The 20,492-nt window shown below is 32.7% G+C and overlaps 3 protein-coding genes across 3 annotated transcripts; 1 reads left to right on the forward strand and 2 right to left on the reverse strand.

The window, feature by feature from the left end:
• Positions 1 to 1,026: 1,026 nt before the first annotated feature.
• LOC129879869 (uncharacterized protein At1g66480-like) lies at positions 1,027 to 3,050 on the forward strand. The gene is made up of 2 exons (XM_055953597.1): positions 1,027 to 1,768; positions 2,810 to 3,050. Exons 1-2 carry the CDS (start codon positions 1,145 to 1,147, stop codon positions 2,870 to 2,872), a joined length of 687 nt encoding a protein of 228 aa, XP_055809572.1. The 5' UTR covers positions 1,027 to 1,144; the 3' UTR covers positions 2,873 to 3,050.
• Positions 3,051 to 5,988: 2,938 nt separating this feature from the next.
• Positions 5,989 to 10,735, reverse strand: LOC129879870 (U-box domain-containing protein 11-like). The gene is made up of 4 exons (XM_055953598.1): positions 10,325 to 10,735; positions 8,011 to 8,127; positions 7,477 to 7,923; positions 5,989 to 7,333 (listed from the first exon to the last, which is right to left on the reverse strand). The coding sequence occupies exons 1-4, from the start codon at positions 10,628 to 10,630 to the stop codon at positions 6,251 to 6,253; spliced, it is 1,953 nt and encodes a 650-aa protein (XP_055809573.1). The 5' UTR covers positions 10,631 to 10,735; the 3' UTR covers positions 5,989 to 6,250.
• Positions 10,736 to 14,354: 3,619 nt separating this feature from the next.
• On the reverse strand, positions 14,355 to 15,096 carry LOC129873989 (transcription factor MYB3-like). The gene is made up of 3 exons (XM_055949199.1): positions 14,953 to 15,096; positions 14,789 to 14,861; positions 14,355 to 14,636 (listed from the first exon to the last, which is right to left on the reverse strand). Exons 1-3 carry the CDS (start codon positions 15,014 to 15,016, stop codon positions 14,420 to 14,422), a joined length of 354 nt encoding a protein of 117 aa, XP_055805174.1. The 5' UTR covers positions 15,017 to 15,096; the 3' UTR covers positions 14,355 to 14,419.
• Positions 15,097 to 20,492: the final 5,396 nt, after the last annotated feature.

The following is a 20,492-nucleotide window of genomic DNA, read 5'->3' on the forward strand; positions in this document are numbered from 1 at the left end:
ACTTTCAATCTATTTTACTTGCCATATTTTCATTTTACATATCCTTTACGAAAACATGAACTAAAAATGTAATTAGACAATTCATTCTTTGATTTCAATTTATTACTACTTTATTTTTTTATCATATTAATCTCTTTCCATTTTAATTAGGTAAGATAAATATGAAAAATAATTATTAATTATTTAAATGAGAAGTAATTTTTTGAATCAGTTACTTTTACCTAAAATAAATGAGAGAAAAGACACTAAATGATATTTATCAACCGACATATATCGACCGAAATTTATTGTTCGACATAATTGGGATTGAAATTTCAAACATATTAGGTGCAATAGTACATGGTAATAAATACACATAAAAAAGCATACAAATATAGACAATTTGATTGGATTGATTTTATAAAATTCGGATGGTTTGGAATGAATATAAAAATTTTGATAAATTTTTCCAAACCATCCGAACATCCAAATCAATTTACACTACTTCCCTCCGTACCAATTTACGAGGTGGTATTTGACTGGATTAAAATGATTGTCTTAATAAACCATATATAATATTTATGTAATGATAAATTATAAAAGCATATCAAATTAGAACGGTGATAGTACTCCTTATCATCTTCCCCCCAACCCTCCTTTTTCCCTTTTTATTTTAAACTTTTAATTTTCTTATATAGAAATTTGTGATACACACTATACAAATTTAAAGGTATGCATGCATGTGAAAACTCATTTGTTAAGACGACCAAATGTGGTGTTGAAGTTTAGCCAAGGGCTATGCATGTGCATTTATTAATGTGGTAACATGGTTTGATAACTTAGATTGACTAGCATTCTAATCGATCGAGAAAAATGACATATCGTGGATATATAACTCAATTTTAAAAACTAACTTGTGAATGAATTGTTTTTAACTAAAAACACTTTTGTTTTTTCTTCCAAAAGTTGTCAAAGTAGGCCTACATTTTCGAGAACTCTTTACTTTTCTTTGACCCCTCCTCCTCAACGTCCTTGTATATCTTGCCACCCACTTACATTTAATTTGTGCTCATCTCTTACTTTGTAATTATAAATGTTACTCTTATTTTGTTGGTTGTTAGATTTGAATATATAATAGGACAAAGAAAAACAAAGGAAATTAAATATGGGGAATATTATTCTTGGAAGAAAAAAGAGTACAAAGGTAATGAAAATCGATGGAGAAACGATGAAATTCAGAACCCCAATATATGCAAACGAGGTTCTGAAAAATTATCCATCGCTGGTATTATTAGAATCAGAAGAAGTGAAGCATTTTGGGATTCGAGCAAAGCCATTAGAACCCCAACAAGAGTTAAAGCCCAAAAGGCTTTATTTTCTTGTCGAATTACCCAAATTCCCCGAAGATAACAAAAAAAGCCCGAAGAGGGCCCGTTCGGCGATCCAAATGAGTGCAAAGGAGCGGCTCGAGACGTTAATGCTAGCAAGGAGATCCGTGTCTGACTTGTCAATAATGAAGCCTACTAGTATTATGAGTACTGAGGAGCGTGCTTCAGGCACGCTCAATAGGGGTGGGCCGTCCCAGGCCCATCCTACTACTAGAGTGAAGTTGAGGTTGTCAAAAGCGGAGGTGGAAAAATTGATGATGGAGAGCAAAGATGAGAGTGAGGTTGCTGAGAAAATTATGAGACTTTGCATGAATAACAACAATGGTGGAAGTGGTCCTTTGATGGAACAACAAAGTCATAATAATGGAGGAATAGTTACGAAAGGACTCAAATCACGAGAGGTACTGTTTTCATTTTATTATGGAATGATTATATAAATTTCATAATATTAAGAGTTAATTATATCTTATTTTTAATGTTTTTAAAATTTGATAGAATCCGAATACATTCCAGAACAGACCGATACATTGCGTACAGAGTCGGTTGAAGGGGAACCCACTGAACTATTCCTCCATTATTATGACTTGAAGGCCCCAAAATATTATTTTATATGTTCTAAAAGTAATAATAAAAGACATTAGATTTTATATTGCTTTCTTAAAATTTGATAAATGTTACTATAATACTAATTCAAATTTTATGTTCTTTTCATAATTTGTATAATTTATTTCACATTACAAGTTTTTAAAAAATTGTTTTTTTAAATTTTTTTTGTATCAAATCAAATATCTTTACATGAATTAGAGAACAATAAATATTATGCCATATAAAAAAAAATGAAACCTCTTCTTCTTCTTTTTTTTTTTCTTGGGGAAGGAAGAACAGAAAGGGAATTACAAAGTGAAAATCGAATTCTCACCAAAAAGGTAAAAGTTTAGATAATCAACTAATTGAATTAATTAATATTTTTCAATGAGGTCCCTTCTACAGTTGATTATACCATTTTTTATTTCAAAATACAAAAACAACAACATATCTAGTGAAATTCCACAAAGTAGGGTCCATAGAGGGTAGAGTATATGCATCTTTAGTAACCGTCAATATATATTTCGTATACAAATATTTATTTCAATTTGAGATGATAGAGTGGATAATCAAGACAGGTACAAAATGACCGCATACCCATTTTTACAAAAAAAAAATTGGGAATTTGGTTTTAGGCCACCGATTCCTTTGAGGCGCTCCTGATCGCGTAAAGTGATGTATCCGAAAATAGGAGAAAGTAGAAATTTTTATGTTTTTTTCAAATGATAGAGAATTTTAAAAAATACGGTAAAATTCGTTGAAACAGAGTATGGTAAAATTTGTTTAAAGAATGTAACTAGTTTTGATTTTGTATAATCTTCTTTTGGTTAATATTTTTTTTTTCTAATGTAATGCAGAAACGTGTAGGGTTCTTGCCAATAACAGAAGGGGAGATTCAATTAGCAGTGGGAGCTTCTTAATTAACAAGAATGGTAATTAGAAGAAAAAAAACATATCATTATATATCTTTTGTATAGAATACCAAAATTTTCAGCTACTTATTAGTACTACCATGTATTGTTGGCAAAATTTTCAGCTATACTTATTAGTACTAATCATGTATCTTGTAAACTACTCATGCTCATTTGTCTCTTTCATTCTCATCTGAATATTAGTTATCATGTTGAGAATTAAATTATGTGAATTTTGACTAATATGTTATTCCAAAAAATACAAGTCAAGGATGTAATTTCAAAGATGCTCGATCAGACCCAAGAACCAAATAAAAGACACTCCATACTGTGATATCTCATATAAGTTCTAACTATTGACCTGAAAGAAGTCACTAACTTCTTGTTATAAAGTGTGCCTTAGCCACAATCTTGTCTCGACACAATTTTACCAAACGTAACCACCCCTAGCTAGTTCAGTAGGAAACTACACTCCTTCACTTAGTTGAGTGATCTTTATACAAATAGACTCTTGGATTCACTTTATTTTCTAGTATTGAATAATACATATATTATATATCTAGCGATTAATAGATATTAGAGCATATTATAGTTATCTCCAGACGCCATACATGCTCTTTAGTCCATTTGGTCTTTTTTTATTAGAAGCATTAGTTCCTTTAGAATAAAAAAAAAGTGTTAATTATTATTGTTATTCTTTAATTATCCTTTATGCTAATTGGGGGCCAGAAAAAGTTAATTCCAAGGACCTGTTTTGACAAGAAAAGTTTGTTTGAACTTTCTCGAAAGACAACACATAAATTCACCAAGTTTAAAGCAAAAGATTAAACAAATAATTATCTTTGTTATAGTGAAAAAAGTGGGTATATTTTTCTCTAGTAGAAAGCAAAACCATCATTGAATTCCTTCCCTCTTTTCCCCGATATCAAAAATGGATTCTAATATTAACTTTATACATTTTTTTTTTAAGAATTTGAACATAAATTATTAAATTCACAAATATCGTGAATCTGCCCGCACACTTATCCAACTTCAGCAAAAAGTTAACAAAATGTTGGCTGCATGCAGCGTTGATTAGTCAAATTAATTTTGTTTGTACATCCATGCACAAGTTTTGCAACTTGTTACTCAAATTGGTACTTGAAAAGAAAGAAGTTCATAAATTTATTCAAAGGCAATTTTGATAGGGCTTCTACTTTGGAGAAAATTCAACTAAACAAATTGTCACTAGGCATTGATTTTTATTGATTGGCAATTAATCAAGTTGCTTGAATGTACCCAAAGGAACAAAAAACAAGTTGTTTGACTCAACCTTAGCTCAATCAAAGTTTGTCGGGACTTTAATTTTATTTATCTCAATTAATATAATGAGAACCTCTATATAACATATTAATCGTAATTCTCTAAAACATCATTTTACTATTTATAAGTGATTTTCATTATATGTTATATTATATATTCTCTTTAACGACATCTCACTATGATATTCAAAAATATCTTGACAAACAACATCGTTACAAAATGTTTGACAATACGAAAACAACTCACCAGTGACATTAATGTGTACGTACAACACTAAATATTTACGTAGCCAATGGTAGTTATAGGGGATAGGGACATTTGACAATAGATCATACGATCTTATCTTGTAGATGGCACCACAATTAACTACTGGGGTCCATATCTGAGAGACTTAGCCAAATGAGTAGAAGCAATGTATTGCGTGCTTTCATGCACTAGTCAGAAGCCCCATTGGACCAGGTCAAGGCTGCTGTAAGCAGTTCTGATCTCAAGCATCTATCACTGTTTTTGAGTAGCTCTGATCCATCGAGGAATTCAATATCTATTATATATAGAGAGAATGAGGGGTCAAAAGCACACATGGAGTTCCCTTTTTTTAAGTTTTCTATCTGAACTAGGGGTGTACATGGACCGGGTTGGTTCGGATTTTTTACAAGCCAAACCAAACCATTTGTGTCGGATTATTAAATCTATAAACCAAACCAAATCAATAAAAGTCGGGTTTTTCGATATCAATTTTTCTCGGGTTTTTCGGATTTTTTCGGGTTTTTTGAGTTTTTTCGGGTTTCTCATAGTATCAAATAAAAAGCACAGAGCAGTGCTTCTTAAAAAGAGTTCTAGTACAAAATATCAATATATAAGATGGAGGCACAACACTGTTTGAAGTTTTAACTTTATAATATAACTTTATAAGATAAGTTTTTTTTGTATATTATTTAGATGGGCTACTCAAGTCCAAATCTAAATGTAAGAAAGAAAACAAAAATTATGAAAAAAATTAAAAAAATATTTATAAATTACATTTTAATAAATATTTTTATGTATAACATAATTTAAAAGTAGTATATCTATAATCGGGTCGGTTTGGGTTCGGTTTGACTTTTTTTAGTTAAAACCAAACCAACCCTATAATGGTCGGATTTTTTTTCAAACACCAAACCAAGTCAAACCAAACCACTAGTCGGTTTTTTTTTTCCGGTTTGGTTCGGTTTGTCGGTTTGGTGCGGTTTATCGGTTTGTCCTGTACAACCCTAATCTGAACTATCACCAAATGTTTAACGAAACATACCTCAACTATCAGTTGTTTCCTTTTACTACTTAAATAATGGTGATATTTCAAGTAGAAAGTGAATAACTAATAGTTAAGGTGTGTTTCAATAAACATTTAGTAATAGTTCAGTTAAGAAACTCCCACACCTGATAGTTTAGGTAGAAAATTCAAAAAAATTGAAATATTTTAGATGTGTTATTGACCCTTTTTAACTCTAAATATTTATACAATGTAATTTTTCTGTTAAGGGAGTTCAGCTTTGCGCCCCTCTAGATCTGCCCCTAGTGCTAGGCATGCTTAATAAATAATGTCAATTGCTTTCCTTGGCAACAAACTTCTGGTTCAACTTGCTTCCATTACCATAGTATAACATTCTATGCCATTACTATGGAAAAAAGAAGCTGATTTAGTCATTTGTCTCATTGACATGTTTGAAAAGAAGGGAAAATCAAGATATTTATAACCAAACTTTTTTGTTAATCAATGAAGATGCCACAAACACAGAAAGGCTATTAACAAGCAACATAAAAGTACAATTCACCATATATATATATATATCAAAATGCCCTGTTTCGTACATTAGTTTATACATCTTCATCGCCACAAATGTAATGAGCTGGTAGTTGAGTAGTTTGTTTTTTTTAAAAAAAACAGAAACCATTATACAGCACACTCGAAAACTGAGTAAATTAGATATATATAAAGCAATGAGAATGGCCGTGTTCTCATGCTTGTTTACGTCGATCACACTGTAAAAGATATCGTGTAATATTCGTGGTAAAATATGAATGAAAGGGACAAATAATGAGAAGTACCTAACTGGGCGTGCTATGTTGCTGAGACTTTCTAAGGTGCTCCAACAATGAAGTCGCCTTCCTCTTGGCCCTCTCCGTCCCACTCTTTGCGATCTCTGTAAGAGGTATAACTGCACCGAGCCTATAAAGGCAAGCAAGATTCTCGGAATCTCTCTTGCACAAGGAGAGTAAGATGGAAGCCGCGTTCTCTTTACTACGAGATAGACCCGTCCTTAGAAGATCTATCAATACTGGGATTGTGCTAGTTCTTGCTATGGCCTCCTTAGCCTCTTGGTGGTTAGCTAGGACCGAAAGAATGGTCAAAGGTTCATCAACCATGCAGTTGCTTGAATCCGTCAGCATTTTCAGCAGTGCTGGTATAATCCCTGCACGAACAGCTCGACCCTTGTTTCCTTGATATATGCACAAATTAAACAACGCTGATGTAGCGTCTTTTCTTCCTCTGGTCTTTCCTGTCAGAAGCAAATCTATGAGAGCTGGTATGGCTCCCGATGCGCCTATTAATATTTTATTCTCGTCTCCAAGCGACAAACTAAAAATGGTTGCTGCTGCATTTTCTTTTGCCTCCATGCTACCCGCTCTGAGAACTTGAACGATAGAAGGAATGGCATCAGCTAGCATTATAAGCCTTTTGTTGTCATCGAATATAGAAAGGTTAAGAACGGCGGTGACAGCATTTTCTTGGATTTGCCTGTCTTCAGATGTCAACAACTTAACTAGGACCGGAATTGCTCCGGCTTCAGCAATCAAAATTCTGTTGTCTGTGCTTCTTTTGGAAAGTGAACGGATCTCGGCTACTGCAGCCCTGCAATCCTCCACGGACCTGCTTGAAAGCTTTCGGACAATTACCTCAATAGCTCCTATTTCCCCACTAACATAGCGATATGATCCATCACTTTTCTTTATTTTCCCACTTGCAAATACGGTTGGCTTCTCTATATTGTTCTTTGCACACCAATCGCTAATTAGATTTCGCAGAGCATAATTTGGGGTAAGCGTGAGATTGTGGAGTTGTTGCTGAGTTTTTGGGCATGTTGTGTGGCCACCATCTATCCATTGTTGGATGTACGATCTCTCATAAGTCTGTAAGATTAAGAAACGAGTACATTTGATGTGTTTAGATAAATAGTTGGTGATAGTTCAGGTATGAAACTCAAAAAAAGGGAATATTTTAGGTTTGTTTTTGACACTTCACTCTAAAGTAAATGGAGTTACAAGCATATTACCTGTCCTGTGGCAGCCACAATAACGGGATCCCTCATGAGTTCAAGGGATATAGGGCAAAGAAACTCTGTAGGAGTTACAGGACAGTTGGACTTTTTACTCTCCTCATGACTCTTAAACAGAGAGTCATCTTCCTCGGAAATCCGCCGATCACCAACCTCAGACAATTTGGATGAATTTCCTATTCTTTCTGACTCCTGAACTATCTGACTGCAAGAACTTCTGTTTCGAACACTACCTCGAGGAACACGTCCAACTTTTGGCCTAACTTCATGATCAATGTAGCCAATATTTTCTATATGTAAAGTTCCAATTCCACTATTCCCTGAATGGAGTAGATCAATCTCCTTGTCCAGTGGTTGTGACGATGCTCGAGATAATAAGTTTGAATTTACAGGGCCACCATACTTTTCTGTGGCTCGTCTCAACTGTGCTCTGACCAATTCAACCTGACAAAAGTAAGAAATATCAGAGAGGGAAATACCAAGGAGACAAGCACAAACCGGAAAAACTAAAAGCCAAAGCTCCACGCAAACCTGCTCTTGTACTTCTTCTGATATATCAAAATGATCATATGGGAAGTTACCAAGGGCTTTCTCCAATTTCCATGTAACACATTGAAACAGAAAATTTATTTTCTTCACCGCGACATCCTTGAGTCAAGAAATAACACATAGTAAGAGAGGCAGACGACACTACTTTGAAGAGTAGAGCTTACACTATCACTTTGCTCATTAAATAATATAAAGACCTCAATAGGGAAATATGTTTCTTTTTCTCAAATGTCATTGTGATTAACACAAGCTATCTGTTCTATTTCTACATTTTGGAGGCACACGTTGGAAATATAACATTATAGTGAACCCAAGGGTATGGCCTAGCAACCAACGAAGCTGGAATGGATCATGGGAAACCAGCGCTCAAATCCAAATAGAAGCAAAAACAGGAGGTACGTACAAGCTGGCACGAACACCACCATTTTTTTAAAAAAAGTTTAGTAGAATCATTTCTTAGCTGCCATCAGAGAAGCTTTGGCGTAACTGGTAAAGTTGTTGTCATGTGACCAGGAGGTCATGAATTCGAGCTGTGGAAACAGTCTCTTGTAGAAATACAAGGTAAGGTTGCATACAATACACCCTTGTGGTCCAACCTTCTCCCGAACCCCGCGTATAGCTAGACTTAGTGCACCGGGCTGCCCTTTTTTTCATTTCTTAGCTACCAATGAAATTGTACAAAATTGACCTGGAGCCCGTTTGAATGGGCTTAAAAAAATAACTTTTATGTATGAAGTGCTTTTAGAACTTTAAAGTGTTGAAAGTTATTTTTATAAATAAGCAGTTGAGTGTTTGGATAAAAGTGCTTAAATGAGGAAAATGATGTGAATTTCAGGGTTAAAAGAATAAAAAGGGTAGTTTGGGAATTTAGTTAAAATATAAGGGATATAAAAGTAATTTCTATGGTCAAAGAAAATGACTTTAAGCACTTAGAAAAAAAAAGTTAGGAATCCTAACTTTTCATTTTTGACTGACTTTAAAAACTTTATGGCTTAAAGTTGGCATTAGGCAAACACGTCCAAAAGCTAAAAAGGGGCTTTAAGTTGGTTTTGATTTTGACCAACTTAAAGCCCATCCAAACGGGATCGTGAAGTCTTGACTACTGGACCAAATTGAACAGCTTCCTCATTTTCTATGGACAGACCATCCAAATTTAAAAGCTCTCATTTAGACCGCTTAAGGATTACTCTTGGATTTTGTCCAACTGACAAGCAGTGAGCAGTAAGAGCTAATGCCTCACAAGACAACTGGACTTATCAAAAGAAGAAAGAATTGAATTGAATAAGATGAATGGGAGCCTAATTTGACGGCTTAGCTGATATACAAAGTTGGTTGAATAGAACTAGAAACATTGTTGGTCCATCTCAGGAATTTCACTAGCAAAGCTTAAGTTCATGGTTGCAAAGTCAAATTATCAGTAAAACTTTTGTTACTGATAAAGGATCAGTCCCTTAAGTGCCAATGCCCACTAGTATTGCACATTTTATGCCAAATAAATCTAAAATTCCTATTTGAATCAGATGATTTCTATCCACATTACTCCAAAATATCTTTCTTGGCAGTTCAACCGTATAAATTTGTTGATCTTGATTCTTCGCATCAACGTATGCATCTTCACAACAAAGAGTAAAAATTGAAAGGACAGATCATATTTACAACAAGCACATTTCTTAAAATTTAGGAAACCAGAAAGTAATTTAACCAAAGAAAAGGAAAACCCATTTTTAGCATTAACCTCCCAAATGAAAACAATCAAATGCAAAGTAAAGTTTCAATACACACATTACATAAACCAGGGGCTGAGCTAGACTATAGCTAAAGGGTTCAGTCAAATCTAGTACCTTTAGCTCAAACTGAGTTTGTAATACGTAAAAATTATTAATTTAGAATCCAGTAACTTAAACAAACTAAAATTCCAAACCATAAGCTTCAAATCCCAGTTCCGCCTAACATAATGGGAATTAACATATAGATAAAGATAGAAACTTTACTATACCAAATGCAAAATGAATTGTCAACAAACATATGATATGATGGGAATTAACATATAGGTAAAGATTGAAACTTTACTACACCAAATGCAAAATGAATTGTCAACAAACATATGACATGATGGGAATTAACATATAGATAAAAAGATTATAACTTTACTACAACCAAATGCAAACTATGACAAGATGGAAATTAACATATAGATAAAAAGATTGAAACTTTACTACAACAAATGCAAAATATGACAAGATGGGAATTAACATATAGATAAAAAGATTAAAACTTTACTAAACTAGACACTTACAGAGGAGATCTTGGGATCAAGTTCATTAGCTGCTAAAAGTAGTTGCTTTGCAGCTTGAAGAGCAATTGAGAGATCAGAAAAGCAAGAATTGAATGAAGAAGATGAAGAATCCAAAAGGGTATTTGAGTCTTTTAACTCATCAAGCAAATGAGCCAAAAGTGCAACTCTTCTTGCTAAATCTGTACAATCTTTCTTGAATTTACCACAAAATCCAGCAATTGAGATCTGTGACACCTCATGGAGTAGCCGGAGTGGGGTGTTAATATGGTGGTCTCCGGCAGCGGCCGTGGCTTCTCCGCTGGCCATGGTGGTTGTTTTTTGGTGGGGAAGTTTCAGTACAATCACTAATGGGGACTTATGAAGCTTGAGTTAAAAAGAGTTGGAGGCTTTTTGAAATTATTTAAATATTAAAAAGGAAGGAAAAAAGTTATTAAATTATGGAGTAATTTACTCAATTTTTGTGCGTAATTGTTACTCGTCAGTCAATTTATTTGTTTTGATTTTTGTGTAAAAAAAAAAGGAAAATTATATATTATTTTTTAAATGAATTAAAAAAAAATTAAAACGGAGGTAATACTATTTATTTGAGAAAATTCCTATATCAACATTGATTTTGTCAACTATATATGAATATTTAAGAATATCACCAAAGAAAAAGCTAGCTCTATCAGCTGTCAGTTTATACTAATTCTTGATGTTTTGTTCCTTAATAAAGAACATTTTAATTAGATCATACTAGTAGAATTGATATTTGTGATTGATTATTATCTGTTATTTTTTACTATATTAGAGTTAATTTGATTAATTTTTTAAGTTAAATTTAATTAAATATTAATATTTTTAAATTAAAAATTAGATATTCAAAAATTATATTAAAAAATTATAAAGTGATTTTTTTATGTCAATGTGATAAAAAAATAATAATAAAATTATCTATCGAATTTTTTTTGTGTTACTTAATGCATGTGTGTTATGATCTACTCCCTCCCTTCCTTTTAGTTGTCATGTTTCGCTTTTTGCGAGTCAATTTGATATTTTAAAATAAAATTTTAGATATTAAAAACTATACGAAATGTATTATAAATTATAATTTTTTCATATTGAATATGATGAAAAATACATCTTAAAATATTAGTCAAAGTTTATTTTATTTGTCTCTCAAAAAAATTGGGATAACTAAAAAGGAACTTAGGAAGCATCGTTTACCGAAAGCTAAAACAAGGGGGGCATTGGGTTATATAAGGCGCTATGAAAAACGGCTTCTTTCAACATGGCATTATCCTCGAGATTTAAAAAAAATTAGAACTCACTTTGGACACAACTTTTGCAAAACAAGTATGGAAACAAAAAAAGAATAATCAAACGCCTACAAGCCACTTAAGAGGATCCCATATATGGAAAAATATTATTAGAGGCTCGAAACTCTGTAACGAGGGCATTAAGTGGGAAATTGGGAATGGAAAACAAATAAACACATAGCAAGATAATTGGGTAAATCAAGAAAAACCTCTAAGAATTATGATTTATGGCCCTCTAATGAAGCATGAATATGATTTAACTATAGCCGACATCCTTAATAATGGTTACATCAAAACTGATTTTTTTTCCTTCTAGCTCCCAACAGAAATTAAAGAAACAAATTCATAGCACATACATCAAGCAAATTAATATAGGAGAGGATAGCTATAGATGGAATACTGTAGGACACAATGTCTTCTCGACAAAGGCGGCTTACGATCTAATCTCAAAAGAAAGCAATTATAAATTCAAGAAGGAGGATTTTACTTGATTTTGAAAGATCAACACTTTAAATAAGATAAAATACTTCTTGTGGTTAGTTTGCCTTAACAGAATTTCCACAACTCACATGTTACATAAAAGAAAAATCCTCCCCAGTGATATCTACAACATTTGTCGGAATGAAAAAGAAGACATAGAGCATATGTTCTTTAGATGCACTCACTCAAGAATATTATGGGATCAAGTGAATCCAAGTCACAACTATCCTCACTACACGAATAGCCTAAAAACCATGAAATTATGGTTGAAAGAACAAATTAAGTCAAAAAAATGACTAAATGACTTTATAAATAGCCTGATTTTATACCGTTTCTCCTATGGCAAATCTGGAACAATCGAAACGGCATCATATTTCAAAAAAGTACAAAACCTCTCCTGATTAGCCAAGTTTACAATAAAGCAATGGAATACAAGATTATGACCAGTAAAAATGTCCCAAATAGAATAAAAAGTACCATCTACATCAAATGGGAACCTCCATATAAGAACGTCTTTAAGCTCAATATAGACGGAGCTTGCAAATGTAATCCGGACAAGGGAGGAATTGGAGGTGTATTTAGAGATCATAATAAGAAATGTGTCTTGGGCTTCAATATGGGAATACACTATGCCTCTAATATCTACATGGAAGCATTACCTCTACTTCACGGCTTAAAAATTGCTATACAAAACAAATTGACCTTCTTAGTAATTGAAACAGGTTGCTATGAAATTATCGGCAAGTTATCTAACAAAGATTGTTCCTATCAAAATTTAATTGATGATTGCAGGTACCTATTGCATGAAGCGGTACGTGCATCTATAAAGCATATATATAGAGAAGTTGATTGTGTAGCGGACCAATTAGCAAAACAAGGATGCGAGCTTGATACTTTTGGAAGCTTAATGTTGTACCCCAATCCCTCGCTTTTGTTATTTCTATTTTTGAAAGTGATGGAATAGGCACTATATTGCCTAGGCTAGTCTCCTTATGTAATGACTCTTAAGTTCAATTATTAATGAATAAAAATCCTTTATTACCAAAAAAAAAAAGTAATCATATTACTTTTTTCCTTGAATGAAATCAAAATCTTTTAGGACGATAAACAATACTTATATTACTAGTAACAAATTTAACCGATTTCGTAAAATAAAAGTTTTGGCAAAAGAATTGGCCAACCAAGTTGCACAAAAATAAATTTCCAACTCTTTCCCACCTCAAAGAGAATAAATAAATTTTGTTTTTCTCAATTTAATTATCTGATAGTAGTAGTTTATTGATCTGTTAATTCAAATTCGTATTAAATAACTCTTTAATCTTTATCAAGATATTTTCAATTTCAGGTGGCTCAAATTGAGATATCTAATTAATGTGGAGGAATCTCAATTATTATATAACTTGAGTCTCGAGCGATGTAAATAAATAATAATATCACAAATTCTACTAGACGCGTAGTTGAGTTGTAAAGCAAATTGATGAGATTCATGGAATCAGGGTAAATAAAATTGAAAAAATTAATTGTAGGAAAGAATGGAAACAAAAAAATACAGTGGGAAGAAGAATATTTTATCCTTTTTTTTTTAGCTCATGTGAAGCTGTAAAGATATGGAGCCCGTTTGGATAAAACCAATTTAAAGTCCTTTTTAGTTTTTGGATGTGTTTGTCTGATGCTAACTTTAAGCCATAAAATTTTTAAAGTCAGTCAAAAATGAAAAGTTAGGATTCCTAACTTTTTTTTCCAAGTGTTTAAAGTCATTTTCTTTGAACATGAAAATTACTTTTATATCTCTTATATTTTAACTAAATTCCCAAACTATCTTTTTTATTCTTTTAACCCTAAAATTCATATCATTTTCCTCATTTAAGCACTTTTATCAAAACACTCATCTGCTTATTTATAAAAATAACTTTCAGCACTTTAAAATTCTAAAAGCACTTCATACATAAAAAATATTTTTTTTAAGTCCGTCCAGACGGGCTCATGGCAGCTAATTAAATTTTACTTTTATATGTCCTTTCCAATTATTGGTGCAGTTTTAAAGATATTTTAAAATTGGGAAATGAATTATGTGGTGCAACGTTTTCATTACCAGAATGAAATGACACCGTAGTACTCCTCCTAGTCCTTTCATTTTTATTTCAAGTCATGCTCGATAGTTATATCAGATTAATTTAATTATTTTATAGTGATTAATCATAATTCGATGATAAAAATAATGTGAAAGACAAAATTTAAAAAAAAACGATAAATAAGATGGTATATATTATTGTGCAAAAAAGCTTTTAACATCAAAAATTATGTAGATGATATATTGTTATGTAGAGGAACTTTCAGCATCAGAAACATCTGCATTGAATTCTTTATTTTTTGACGAATAAAATTCGAGGTTTTTCTTATGAACATACTCATGTATACGATAATTCATTGGATCGATTCCCATTTTTGTAAGTTTTACTTTCAAATGGGAGTTCCAATAATTCTTCACTTCATTATCACTATGCTCTGACAATCTTTCTGCTATAAGTGACCATCTGAAATAGATAGAAAAAAAAAATTATTGTTACGCAATAGATAAAAAGAAATAATATATATGCATGAAAACGGTATATCTATACTAAATATGATGTATTAAGTGTATTTATTAATCGATCATGTCACATAAGTTCGAGTTGGCTTCATAAACCTGTCACCAAGGAGGGCATGAAACCTGATGATGAGATCTTCTTCTTCCTCAGAAAAATAGATAATCTCATCTTCTGTATGATAAATATTAAGAACATTACATACGAATATTAAAACAAGAAAATAATATATATAATTTGTAAATTAAACTATAAATGTACTCACCATCATCTTTAGACCAAGCTTCTTGTGTTTTATCCTTGTTATAATCACAACAAGGCTTGCTCATTTTTTCATTGATGTCTTATCTTTGGTGGATATTTTGAAAGAAATAGTGTCTCTCCATTCCATTTTATATGAGTTGTTTGATTGATTGAGTACGGAATTCAAAAAATTTTAAACGTTATTATTATATGTGTCAGATATATGTAATGTGTCAAAATTATCTTTTTAAATAAGTGGTTGCAAGAATTTCACTTGAGTTTCATTTTCTCATTCACAAAAAAAAAATCTATACTTCTTTTAGCAAGTAAGTTTCAACAAAATAAGTCATATCATTAAGAATAAAACAAAAATATTGTTAAGATTATACAATTTTCAAAAAGAGAAATGTAATATTTTCTTTAAGAAAGAGTCAAAAGAAATTTGCATCAAATATATATATTGGGTGTGTGAATAAAGTTCACATTAATAGTACAATAATGAAAAGATTGGAAAGCTACATATAATGTGTAGAAATATTCTTAATGATGTGAACTCGTCTTTTAAAAAAATCATGCGAGTTTGATCAAAATGAATAATATCACACCATATTAAAAATGCCATTAAAATTGTTAACCCCAATAATCGATATCATAACTGATTTGACGAGACAAGTGTAAAAGTAATAAGAGTGATAATATGAGAATCAGTTTACTACAATTACCATAGTAAAAGTAGTTTGGAGATGCATCCACACAAAAATGTAAGCTTAGTCGTTACTCAAGATTTAGGTGTTGCCATAAATCCTCGATAATGTGAATGACAACAACGAATCTCAAAAATTTATCCATAAAACATTTAATAGATTACATAAAATTTAATTCGAAAGAAAGATTGTAGAGGTTTACTAATATAATCTCACATTAATAGTTGAAAGATCGAAAAAATACATATAAAATTTAAAAATACATATTAATCTCTTTGAAAAATCATAGTTATATATGTGATAGAAAAGAAGATAATATCATATATTCATACCATCAAGAGATTTTTCTGGTCTATCCCAATAAAGTAAAATGGGACAAAGAGTGTAAATTTGGAGCTAACAAGAAAGGCATGTAATTGTGGCGTGGGGTGGGGTAGGTGGCATTATTTAATACTCTAGAATGTATGGTGGAATATTTTCTAATTTCTTATATTATATTAATCATGTATATTATATTTATCTATATTCGATTTTTATATCAAATCAAGTTAAATAAATATGTTTCTTAAACACCTTTATTATTTAATTATAATTATATAAAATTTATTCTAAATAAAAATTTAATTGTTAAATTTAAATTAATAATTTGGTTTGGGTAGTAAAGTTTTTACCCCCAATGATACTTCTATCGTAGACATTTTGGTGAAAAATACAATCTTGAAGCTAGTGTTGTACTCCTGTAGAGACATGATAGGGATCATGTTATTTTTTTATTCTTAATCAAAAAATTTAAAATTACGTATTGGAAAATGAAAATCTTGTTAAAACATCACCTTCAAAAATGGCCAAGCAATATGTGATTCGAATAGATCAGTTGGCATGTGGTTGTTTCTTAATTTTTTCGAAAAGAAAAAGAAAAATAATACGTATTTGGTGTGATGGAATTGAGAAGCAGAATTTTCTTCCCCATTTGATGAGTTATGTTCGCATGTATTTTTTTTGTCCTATTTAATTAATATATCCACGTGACGTGGGCCACGTAACCTCTTGTTGTACATAAGATATATGATAATTGAACAAATATTAATTCGAAGAAGGGAAAAAGCAAACAGAGAAAATTAATTATTATAATGAATTAAAAGGTGATTGAAAATCATGAATTACTAGAAAACTAATTGTAATTAGTAAAATTATATATTGCTTCATATTGCTTAACGAAGTTTCTTTTCTTGATCATTTGATTACCACCTTACGTGATAGTTATGCATGACTCCTACGTCGTATATTGATTAATCAAAAAACAAGATGCACATACAAAGGTATATGAAACCTAACCAAGTAAATAAATTCTAAGAGGATGGAAAATGCTTTTAAAAAAAAGTATGGATCATGGTGAGCCTATACTTATTATTTTTTGGATCATTACAGATAGCCTTATAAAGATTTTGGCAAAAAAATATTCAAAAGCTATATCATAAAAAAAAATTCATATACTAACATACACGAAAAATTAAGAAAATCACTTAGTTCTTATTAGTGGCCCCTAAATGTTAAAAATGGTGATGTGGATCATGGAGAGGTTATAATTATTGTTTCCTAGGTCAACACGAATGGTTTTTATAAAGGCCTTGGCAAAAAATTATCCGAAAGTCATATCACTAAAAAAATTGGAGACTAACACATACGAAAAATTGAGAAAATTGCCTAATTCTTGTTAAGTGACCCCTAAATGCTAAAAAAACTAGTGTGGATCATGGTTAGAGTATATGTATTGTTTGTCACGCTCCGGAAGGGTACCCTAGATGTGACCGGCACTCGAAAGCCATTTCTGACCTTTAAGCGAACCACCTGATTCAGTCACACTATCATTCACTCACATTCACTCAAATGAGGGTTCAATCATAACATACTATTCACAATATGGGGGCTGAAGGCCAAACACTATCAACTCAACAAAACAAATATAATAAGACTCCTCAAAATAACAGTCCAACCTCCCCACACTCTAGTCTATGAAGCCTCTATCAAAGTCTAAGAGGTGCCAATGACAAGCCCATGACTACCAACAATCAAATTAAAGGAAATGACGACAAAACTATACAAGAAAGCTCAACATCCTTCGGAAACTAGGAGGACTCACCAACTGGCTGGGAGTGTATGTAGATCTTCAATGGAGCGCCGGTTGATGATCTCTAGTACCTGTCGCTGTATCATGAAACAATGCAGGCCAAATGACATCAGTATATGGAATGTACGAGTATGTAAAATAGCCGAATGAAACAACATCAGAAGAAACCAAATCAACTCGGAATCTCAACTCAAGAGAAATAACAACTTAATCAAGTGTCCTAAGTCTAAACAAGAATATGGTTTAGACAGGACCAACCATATACCATTCAACTCAATCTGACTTAGAGTACTATTAAGACTTATATGAGAGTTTCTCTTATCCGACAACCATCACTTATGAGCCAGTGAAAGTACAACAAACCGACGTTGTTGCCGCGTTCGTTCATACTTTGCTAGGGTATGAACGAATCAACCAATCATGGATCCAATCCAACCAAGTCCTATAATGTCAGGACAATAAATTCGGGGAAGCATCCGACTTTAACGGCTCAATCCCCTCCTACATTTGGCGACGTAGTTATTGGGTTCGAGCATGGACTATACTCTTGCCCAATTCGGTGCTCGATACTCCTCCCAAGACTCAATGCTCATAAAACTCCATCCAATCAACTCAATCAAAATATATCGACAAGTCTCATTACAACATTGTCAACTCATCAACTCTATCACAATCAAACCTCTCCCAATCATACAATCCGATAAATCTCAATCATATTTTTCAAAGTAAATTTAAATGCACATTTATAGCAACATGCAAACATAACCAAACATTTCCCCTATCCATTTAATCAATCTTTGATACTCAACACAATTTTAAGGCTTTAAATCAACAATTTAAGATAAGCGATGTTATCAGGAAAATAACATTTCTTTATCAAAATCAACTTAGTTTGGAAATTAACAATATATGCTCGACACCTCATATCGGTCAACTCATAACAACATGTACCATATCACTTTCTTGACTCCACAACATCATCATAAAGGGAATTAGGATAATACATGAAAAAGGACCTATTTGGACATACATCTACTAATAAACTTCATTCTTATGGACAATAAATCAAAAGAAGATGTAGGGCACATGGGTGGACTCAACCCATATTTTGGTTAGCCTTACATACCTTAGAATAAATTCTTGAAGAGACCTTGTTGTTGGGTCTTCAATGGCAACTTGAATCTTGAAGCTCTTGGAACAACTCTTTGTTAGAAATGGAGAAAAAGAAGAGAGAGAGAGAGAGAGACTTTTAGGGCTTTTAGAGAGAGAGAGAGAGGGGTTGAAAGTTATGTTCCCAAATGCTCAAGGATGATACATATATAATTTGGGGCAAATTCACAAATTGCCCCTTCTCAAAAGTTCTGAAAAATGGGCTAAAATTCTCCTGGCGCGGTAGTGGTGCGTCGTGCCACTGCAGCGGGAAGTCGATTAGGCGTAAAAACCCTGCAACCCAATAGTGGCGCGTCGCGCCAGAGACCAAACTACTGAGGCTGTTTTGTGGCGCGATAGTGGTGCGTCGCGCCTTTACAGCGCCCAGCCAATTTTTTGGATTTTAGGAAAAATTGGCCTGAAAACCCTGCACACCTCGTAGTGGAGCGCCGCGCCAGGGACCAAACTACTGAGGCTGTCTTGTGGCGCGATAGTGGCGCATCGCGCCACTGCGGCGCCAAGCCCAGATTCCCAGTAGTTGCGATCCAAGCCTAAAATACATGTCGTGCTAGTTTGTCTTAGGATCGCCATATCTTTTGACTTCGAACTTCAAAATTTACATTCTTGGTGGCGTTGGAAAGAAGACTCAATGACCTTTAATTTAATAGGTCGTGGGCCACCCAAATTTTCGTCCTTCAAAAGATAGGGTCGTTAGAAGTCAACCCCTTATACGAACTCCTCCTCAAACTTAGCCACGACGAATCTTTTGGATTTGATTTGGTCCTAGGGGTCCTTCATGACCCACATCACCTCTAACGCTGCTCAATTTCTCAAAGACTCGTCTTAACTCATGCAAATGCTCCACAATACTCGAGTTCGACCCTACCCGAATACAAGAAGGGTCCGAATCTTAGGAAAATTTTTTGAGGGGTGTTACATTGTTCCCCAGGTCATTACATATGGTATTGTAAAGTTTTGGCAAAAAAAGGTCTGGAAGCCATATCATCAAAAAGATTATAGATCAACATATACGAAAAACTGAGAAAATTGTCTAATTACTGTTGAATGGCCCCTAAATGTTAAAAAGAGTGGCATCGTTCATGGTGAGGCTATAGACATTGTTTCCCAGGATATTACAGATGATCCTGTAAAGATTTTGGCAAAAAAAAAGAAGTCAAATAGCTATATTACAAAAAAAATCATGGATAAGAGACACGAAAAACTGAAAAAATAACCTAATTCTTGTAGAGTGGTCCATTAATGCTGAAAAAATGGTGTGCATCATGGTAAGACTATAAGTATGGTTACCAGGTCATTGAGGATGGTCCATAAAGGAATTTAGGGGGAAAATTCCCCAAAGTCGAATCACCAAAAAATTTATGGATTAACACTAATGAAAAAAATGAAAAACTGTCTAATTCCTATTTATTGGCCCCTAATTGCTAAAAAAAGTGGTGTGGATCATTGTAACGTTATAAGTACGACTTTTCAGGTCATTATGAATGGTCCTATAAAGGTTTTGGCAAAAAATGTTACGAAGCTAGTTCACTAAAATTCATTGACTAACACACACGAAAGTTA

Source organism: Solanum dulcamara, chromosome 2 (assembly GCF_947179165.1).
Source record: "Solanum dulcamara chromosome 2, daSolDulc1.2, whole genome shotgun sequence".
NCBI classification, from domain to species: domain Eukaryota; kingdom Viridiplantae; phylum Streptophyta; class Magnoliopsida; order Solanales; family Solanaceae; genus Solanum; species Solanum dulcamara.